The 9760-nt window shown below is 44.0% G+C and overlaps 1 protein-coding gene across 1 annotated transcript in view; it reads right to left on the bottom strand.

Annotated features, from left to right (window-relative positions):
• Positions 1–9760, bottom strand: part of LOC110507067 (leucine-rich repeat-containing protein 75A-like) — a 30326-nt gene that overhangs the window by 17214 nt on the left and 3352 nt on the right. The window contains exon 2 of the mRNA XM_036964737.1: positions 3337–3474. Coding sequence (XP_036820632.1) covers positions 3337–3474 — 138 coding nt within the window. The remainder of the gene's footprint in view (positions 1–3336; positions 3475–9760) is intronic.

Here is a 9760-nt window from a genome sequence, read left to right as displayed (position 1 = left end):
TCCTAAGACCCAATCAAGAACTAGCTCAAAGGAAGTGTCAGTCAGTGTGATATGGCTGGCTGTGTGTAGTCACGGGGAGAGCAGAGCTAAGGGCTCAAAGAGTCTGAATACACATATGTATATACACATACATATATATATACACACACACACACACACACACACACACACACACACACTTCATTCGGAAAGTATTCAGACCCCTTGACTTTTTCCACATTTTGTTACGTTACAACCTTATTCTAAAATTTATTCAATAGTTTTTTTCCCTCATCAATCTACACACAATATTCCACAATGACAAAGCAAAAACTGCTTTTTAGAATTTTGGGCAAATGTATTAAAAATGTAAAACTGAAATATTACATTTACATAATTATTCAGACCCTTTACTCAGTACTTTGTTGAAGCAGTATTAGCAGCGATTACAGCCTCGAGTCTTGAGTATTCTTGGGTATGACGCTACAAGCTTGGCACACCTGTATTTGGTGAGTTTCTCCCATTCTTCTCTGCAGATCCTCTCAAGCTCTGTCAGGTTGGACGGGGTGTATCGGATGGTGCCAGGGAATTTAACCCCGGTCTTTAGTGGGGAGAGGGGGGACCTGTCTAAGTCAGCTGCGTTTGTCGCTAGTCCACGGGCTCTGCACGACTTGCAATCATTTTTATTTAAGTATATGTTGGTTTAGATTTGAGATTTTTTTTATTCAAATCACCCCAGAATAATTTCTTACAATGTGTCTGTGAGGTTGAGTGGGTAAAACGTAAATGAAAAGTACCATCGTACTGCCCCTCCTGATTCTAATCTGTCAAAAATAAATCATAAAATAATCAAGATAAAAAATAATATTCTGCATAGGCTCTTATCATGAATCAATACTTAGGATATATAGCATTTGAATTTGTAAACCATTGATTGTATGAGAAACAATGTCTTGTTGTTTTGATGCTGCCTTTTACAGCACTTCCTTAAAAACACCAATATTCAGGTTGAAGAGCCACTTTGGGCGTTTCAGAGTCCTACATTTCTGTTTTAAAACTCTTTTTTTGTGTGTGTAAGGAAACACTTATATTGGGTTTACATTCAAACACCAGATGTCAAGCTTACCGGCACTACATTTCACGGTTTCACTACACAATCATGGTGTTTTGAGACCTTCTATTTTTACAGTGCACACTAAGACACACTCTCTCTCCAGCCCTCCTTCTCACCTACTCCCTCTCCTTCTTCCTGCCTTCCGTGCTCGCTTGCTTTTCTCTCTCTCTCTACTACATCAACACATAAATCTGTTTCTCTCATCAGCACCCAGAAACAAAATAGTCTCTCTCTTCGTGACGCAGGTGGACTAGTCGTTTACCCATGGTGTTATGCGTTGTCATGGTGTTATCAATAACATCCTTCCATCGCTCATCCTTTTGGGTTACCACGAAGCCTAACTGTGTGAAACACTCCGCACAAGCAGTTCCCGCACAGGAAAAATACAATTGTTTGCATTTAAATGTAATTTAAATAAACACTCTAAATTGTTACAGGGCTGAAAGTGGCAGCAGACTGGGAAGGAAAAAGAGCCGTCGAAAATAAACACCTGGGTTCACCATCTGTACGGGTTCAAATTGTGGCAGAGCAGTAACAGGAGGAATGTGGGCTGAATCGGTCTTTCAGAGACTTTTCCTATAAGTTTTAACTTTAAAGTACAGTGAAATACCTTTCTTGCAAATGCTTTCCCAACAATGCAGTAATTAATATCAGTAGTACTGTAAAAAATGTAAAAATAAAACTACTGGTTACTACACAAATATAGATGTTTACTGTGTGTGTGTGTGTGTGTGTGTGTGTGTGTGTGTGTGTGTGGTAATATTGTGCTGGATTCGCTCCATTGAGAGCAGCAGAAGCACTAAGGCTCGGAAGGCTGCCAGTATTTTCAGAGTGTGACTCATATAGGAGAACAAGGCACTGCTGGTCTGTCTGTCTGTCGTTCCCCCTGCCGTCTGTCTGTCGTTCCCCCTGCCGTCTGTCTGTCGTTCCCCCTGCCGTCTGTCTGTCGTTCCCCCTGCCGTCTGTCTGTCGTTCCCCCTGCCATCTGTCTGTCGTTCCCCCTGCCGTCTGTCTGTCGTTCCCCCTGCCGTCTGTCTGCTGTTCCCCCTGCCGTCTGTCTGCCTGTCGTTCCCCCTGCCGTCTGTCTGTCTGCCTGCCTGTTCTCCCTCCCTCCGCCTCTCCCTCCGTCTCTTGCTATCCGTCTCCCTGCAAGACATGTCTCTCCTTCCATAATGAGAATCTCTGACTCTCTTTCCCAGTCGCCACATCCATCTACCCACCGCCAACTCTTTTCATCATCTCACTCAGTGAGCAAGACAGAATCACGCCTGTTAGAGAAAGCAAAGGATTAGGCATGGGTGTAATCAAAAGGTCTAATCCTTCTTTATCCATCATAACTATCTCAATCTAATTATACATCTATACAACTAAAAGATTGAAATCCTTATGAGAGTAGGTCATTTTAATCCTTCTGGGCACGATGATGTTTTTCTAAAAATGCAGAGATTTAATTCACGCCGTGAGGGGTCTTAAGCCAATCTAATGAATTCTCTGACTTGGGTTGTTAATGAGTGGAAGACTCGCTGAGGAACTGGTGGATGAGAGCGAGAGCATGACCTTCCTCACATCCCTATGGGCATTAAAGTGAGTGCATTTCCATTTCAACTACAGCATCTCACCAGCCGATCATCAGTACACTGTACTGTAGAGAGAATGGCCTCAACACAGAGTTCTGATAGTCATTAATGTCCTTCCCTCCAAATTGATGCTTGGATGGTATATCTCTGTTGCTCTCTCTCGCTCACACACACACACACACACACACACACACATCATTACATACACAAACACACTCAGAGCATATCTACAACCTAATTTCCGGCCCAAAGACAGGAGGAAAAGAGATGGCCTCATTGCACCAGCACACGGAATGAAATACGTCTGAGAGTTAATGTTGTGATGGGGGAGCGTATCTGCGAGGAGCACGTTATAATGGATTAATAACAAATTGCGTTTACATGCGTTTTGTGCACGAGGCCTCAACGCACTTTACATTTAACTCATCCCATCCAACAACCACAAATAGCAGCCACCTGTATATGTATTTTGTGCGCGGGTGTGTGTGTGTGTGTGTGTGTGTGTGTGTGTGTGTGTGTGTGTGTGTGTGTGTGTGTGTGTGTGTGTGTGTGCTTGCGAGTGTGAGGGTACATTGTATGCGTGTGTGTCTGTGTGTGCATTCATGTACTTGCACACGTGTGCGTGTTCACACGTTCCTGTGTGCATGGAGTGTTTCGGTGTCCTACCGGGCCTGTCTTGGGGGGGCACTGGATGTATCTGGCCAGGCTGATGACGAGGTCGTGGGTGATGGGGTCCACCAGGTTCCTGAAGCTGGCGTAACGGTACAGCACATCATCCAGAGACGTGGACTCCATCCCCAAGTCCTACACACAGACAGAGAGAGAGAGACAGGAGAGATGTGGAACCGGGTTACATGATTAGAGCCAGCGGTTTTCACCAACCGTGTGACCCGGACCAGCAAAAACCATAACTCGCCTTTACCTCGGGCCCAGAGGTTATACCGCCTTGTCAAGACAACCTCTGGGCCCTACAAAATACCCAGAATTCACCTCCGATCCGATATATCAATATTACGTTAGTTTATGTGACAGTGGCTGACTGGCATACAGGAAACTAGCACACATCCTTATTGACTTGCACTAGTAGGTGGGATGAACAAAAGTGCAAACACTCACAAATGCACCACTGCTAATGCAAACTTAACACTGAAACCTGCTGATCCAGTAGCGTTGACTCAAACACTAACAGATAGTAGACTTCAGCACCAGGAAAGGGAGTGTCCTTTCCGCATGTCAGCAGCCCGACCGTCAAATTGAACACGACTTTTCCTTCAGGCGCGGGAAGTCTTTGTCAATTCATGCAAAGCCCTTGGATTTGCTTGCGCTCCCTAACGTAGAAGCCTGTGGGGAAATAGTGTTTTTATCTGAAGCTCAATCCATGACAGACGATGGATTGCTTTTTGTCTTCGCAGCTATCTTGAGGTTAGCTACTGGGTCGGCAAACGTGTTTTTTTTTTCTCTCTCCTACCCTCTCTCTCTGAGAATCAGAGCCTTGACACAGGTCACGGACACCCCTCACCTGCGTTCACCCCTCACCTGTGTTCACCCCTCACCTGCGTTCACCCCTCACCTGCGAGACCAACCACTTCAGAAGAGGTTTAGACAACTCAAGTCGCTACTACACATGTGCTTGACTTCCAGGAATATCAACAGGTGGATCACAGCAGTTTCAATACACACACATGACAACTTTTTTTCTGTTTACCCTAGCATTGGGGCCACATCATGAACAACGTTAGAACTGTGTGGCGTGCGGCCATTTGAGGGTGTGTGTGTGTGTGTGTGTGTGCGTGCGTGCGTGTGTGCGTGTGTGCGTGTGTGTGTGTATGCATCCATGACAGCTGGATGAGTCACAGGACATGAGGGAGGCAATTCCCCCAGTGCCCGCAGAGCGAAGCGGTAAGAAATCAAGCCGCTCTACAAATAGAAAACCCCTAAATGGAAACGCATCTGACATCTCTGTGTGTTATCTTCGGCACAGCACAGCAGGTTTAGGTACCTGCAGTTACAGATTTGGCCGCGAATTGGTGAGGGGAGAGGGGTGAGGGGGTGGAGGTGATGGGGGCGGTCTGTGGTTCTAGCCGATGTAAAAACAACACGGCAAAGGCAGAATGAGACCGAGGTGGAGAGAGAGAAAGGACGGGGGGGGGGGGGGGGGGGGGGGAGAGGACATTTGAGCAGCAATTCCCTCTAGCAAAGAAAAGGCCATGCATTTTTCATGTCGATTGTCCGGTATTAAAAATGAAAGGCTATGACAACTAAAGCAGCAAAATGATTGGAACTGCGTAGTGGTGGCGTGAGAGGGGGGGGTTAGCGGGGGAAGTGAGGACAATAAATTGTCTTTCATTAGAGTATTCCTCCCACATCAACGTTAGCCACATTCATCATCAAAGCAGTGGACTGCAAACGGACTGCAAAAACCCTGCAAACGGACTGAGGAGAAATAGAAATGAAGAGTTTTTTTTAGGTGTTAACAGAGCTGCCCCTTCATTAATCAATTCCAATTTAATGGGAAATTCCATGGTATCCGGGCAACAACGGGGTGCACCTGGTTGCCAGTGAACTGAGGTGCTTCTCTCAGTCTCTTCATCTTTTTCGAAGAACAGGCACTCTCTCTCTCTTCTCTCCCTCTCACTATCTAAGTCTCTCTCCCTCTACATCTCTTTCTCTCCCTAAATCTCTCTCTCTCTCTCTTTCGGTCTTCTAACCGCAAATGACCTGGCAAGACAAACCGTAACAGCATCAGAATCAACAGTTTAGTTTCTAACCAACCTGTTGCTGTGTGGACTGAGGGCATGGTGATTGTACTATATTATACAACAGGTGGGTCTAATTCTGGATGCTGATTGGATAAAACCGTATTCCAGCCAGTGTCTATTCCACAATACATTTGATCACCACTATAAAAAGCATCTAGAAATGATCTCCCATTTCTTTTAGATTAGCATTTGGTTTTCAACTGCAGAGATTTGTATAATCCTTACTGTCTGTCTCTCCGACATTAGCAACATTGTTTCAATATTCAAATTTTATCTCTAGCTGTCCCATAGTAATGAATGTGTCGGGAGTCGTGAGGAGACAGACAGGCAGCTTTTCTCAGCCAGTCGAAATTATGAATCAGCCGTTGTTGTAAATGACTGTCTGTCATCTAAGTTGACTTAATATACATTTTAATGGAAATATACAAACGAATGTCAATAGAAAACAGGTCAAACTAAATGAAACGCAGCTAATTCGCAGTCTTTCCAGCTTCAGTTTGAAGTGATTGTGTTTCTGTAGCTGTGTTGTTGACTAGCTCCTCTTAACAACAGTGTCCTGACTAGTGAGCACATTTTCTATGCCAGACGAAATCTCGCCTCATCAGCTTATTATGGATGTATCCAAATAAATGTTACTAGAAAACAGTTTAAACAAATGCAAATACTTTGCTGTTATTCTGTCTGCACTGTTTGACATGACAGTAAGTTAGCCGTAGTTGGCTAGCTAGCAAGCAAGAGATAAGAACGTTGCCAGCCAGTATGGCAATAGAACATTTAGAATGAACGACTGGGTCGAGTCCATAGATATAGAACAAAAAGACTGAACGACTGGGTCGCGTCCATAGATATAGAACATTTAGAATGAACGACTGGGTCGAGTCCATAGATATAGAACATTTAGAATGAACGACTGGGTCGCGTCCATAGATATAGAACATTTAGAATGAACGACTGGGTCGCGTCCATAGATATAGAACATTTAGAATGAACGACTGGGTCGAGTCCATAGATACAGAACAGAAAGACTGAACGACTGAGTCGCGTCCATAGATCCAGAACAGAAAGACTGAACGACTGGGTCGAGTCCATAGATACAGAACAGAAAGACTGAACGACTGGGTCGCGTCCATAGATCCAGAACAGAAAGACTGAACGACTGGGTCGAGTCCATAGATACAGAACAGAAAGACTGAACGACTGGGTCGCGTCCATAGATCCAGAACAGAAAGACTGAACGACTGGGTCGCGTCCATAGATCCAGAACAGAAAGACTGAACGACTGGGTCGCGTCCATAGATACAGAACAGAAAGACTGAACGACTGGGTCGAGTTCATAGATCAAGAACAGAATGCCTGAACGACTGGGTCGCGTCCATAGATACAGAACAGAAAGACTGGGTCGCGTCTCTAGCAACCGAACCGATAAAACAAACGACCAGCCGGCTTCGGTAGCAACCCTAGATTTGTGTTGGGACTATATCTCGTGGAAGGATGAAATAGTATGAAGACATTTATCGAAATATGTTTTTTATTCAATCATTATTTGAATATGTTGGTAACCCGTTGTATAAAAGTGTTAATAGCCTCAAAGCAGGTGTTTGGAGGATATATTTTCACGGTTTGCCAGATCTTGACCTCGTCTCTGGCCTAACAACACCCATGCCAATATATCCTCCAAACACCGGCTTCGAGGGCATTATCACATAAGTGCAGCGGGTGTTTTGAAACGGAGGGCCACACTCTTAGAAAAAAAGGTGCTATCTAGAACCTAAAAGTTTTTTTTTAGTCCTACCTGGAACTAATAAGTGTTCTCCTATGGGGACAGTCGTTTGGGAAAACTTTTTTTCTAAGTGTGCAGAGCCAGAGCTAGAAGATTGATAATGACATGATAATACACTGTGTGTCCCTCCATGGCTTCATCTCAGCCTGGACCAATAGTTACAAAGTGTCTCAGAGTAAGAGTGCTGAACTAGGATCAGGTCTCCCGTCCTTATAATCTAATTCAGTCTGGTCGACAATACAAAACTGATCCGAAATCATCACTCCTACTACGAGACGCTTTGTAAACAGAGGCTCTGATCTCTGAACAACAACCAGCAGGGATTTGTTTTTTTTCTTCAATTCAAGCAGGGAGTCATGCTGAGACCACAGTGTCTTTCGTAGATGAGCCCTGCATGAACACATCAATTACACTATACATATCTGTATACACATCAATTACACTATACATATCTGTATACACATCAATTACACTATACATATCTGTATACACATCAATTACACTATACATATCTGTATACACATCAATTACACTATACATATCTGTATACACATCAATTACACTATACATATCTGTATACACATCAATTACACTATACATATCTGTATACACATCAATTACACTATACATATCTGTATACACATCAATTACACTATACATATCTGTATACACATCAATTACACTATACATATCTGTATACACATCAATTACACTATACATATCTGTATACACATCAATTACACTATACATATCTGTATACACATCAATTACATATAAAGCAAACACAAAACCCAAAAAGCAAAACACAATCATATGAAACAAGCACATTGTTATGATTGAAACAAACACATGGTCCCTCTAACATCTGCCTGAATTGCACCAACTTTAAGGAATTCTGGGGATCATTCCACATAAGGCGTAAAAATAAAAACTCAAAGCAGATGAACTCGGTGGAGATGGAAGGGAGTCCGGGTCTGGTCATTTATACGTCTGAAGGTTAACAATGAGGTAAGGTACGGTGGAAGTTTATGCAAGAGGGCTTTATAGACAAAAAGAGCGCCATGCCTCAATCTACGAGACTTCGAGGAGCACACATTCTGATACATAATGAAATGGTGTGTACTGGAACCAATCGCCCGTAATAAAGCGCAATGCGCTATGATAAACTGCCTCCAATTAGAGCGGCAGATGCATTCATATAGACAATATTTCCATAATCATATAGATGACGTCACCATAGTCAATAACCAGAATGAAGGTTGACTGAACCCTCTGTTTTCTGCTAGTTAATGAAAGATACGACCGGTTCCTAAAGAAGTAGCCTATTTGAATTTCTAACTCGTCAACACGCTTTTTGTCAATCCAGATGCTGAGATATTTATAAGCGGGGGAAACGATCAATGAGTGCACCAAAAATCCTTAAAATGGGTGAGGATTGTCTGCTCTCACCACTATGATCCACAGGTTAACCCTTAGATGGGTTAGCACATGGATGGGTTAGCACATGGATGGGTTAGCACATGGATGGGTTAGCACATGGATGGGTTAGCACATGGATGGGTTAGCACATGGATTGGTTAGCACATGGATGGGTTAGCACATGGATGGGTTAGCACATGGATTGGTTAGCACATGGATGGGTTAGCACATGGATTGATTGGTACATAGCCTCTATTTCCAGGCTTCTATTTTGGCAAAGCTCGAAATGTTTACAGGGAAGGCGACAATATGACGGCGATGTGAGACTCATTTGATCGTATCAAATTATACCGAGTGTTGAAGTAATGAAAATCAATAACCCCCGAGGGTGATATATCGACAAAAGGAGTGAACCGATCGATGAAATCCTGTCCAATATTCAATATAAAGTGTATAGGTCTGGTGGGATCTGGTGGATAGAGCTTCATGTGGGCCTTAAACCACATCGCGAAGTTGGATGCTTACTGAAGTTCTCTTTCTTAATTATGTCTGGAGATCAATGTTATGAGGTAAAAGCACCTTAGTAGGAGAAGCTCTTTCTACCAAATTCTCCCTATCCCTCTTTTCCTCCACTCTCCCCACTTACCTCCAGTCCCTCCCTTTTTCCTGCCCTCTCCCTCCTTTCCTACTCTTTGTCTGTCCTTTCCTCCCCTCTCTTTCCTTTCCACTACTTTTCCCACATGGTCCAAACACACCAAGACGGTCGTGAAGAGGGCACGACAAAGCCTATTCCCCCTCAGAAAACTAAAAAGATTTGGCATGGGTCCTGAGATCCTCAAATGGTTCTACAGCTGCAACATCGAGAGCATCTGGTTGCATCACTGCCTGGTACGGCAATTGCTCGGCCCTTGACCGCAAGGCACCACAGAAGGTAGTGCGTACGGCCGAGTACATCACTGCCATCCAGGACCTCTACACCAGGCGGTGTCAGAGGAAGGCCCTAAAGAAATTTCAAAGACCCCAGCCACCCCAGTCATACACTGTTCTCTCTACTACCGCATGGCAAGCGGTCCCGGAGTGCCAAGTCTAGGACAAAAAGGCTTCTCAACAGTTTTTACCCCCGAGCCATAAG

Source organism: Oncorhynchus mykiss, chromosome 27 (assembly GCF_013265735.2).
Source record: "Oncorhynchus mykiss isolate Arlee chromosome 27, USDA_OmykA_1.1, whole genome shotgun sequence".
In the NCBI taxonomy this organism is placed as follows: domain Eukaryota; kingdom Metazoa; phylum Chordata; class Actinopteri; order Salmoniformes; family Salmonidae; genus Oncorhynchus; species Oncorhynchus mykiss.
Note: the sequence above shows the minus strand (reverse complement) of the source record. Positions and strands in the feature narration are given on the sequence as shown.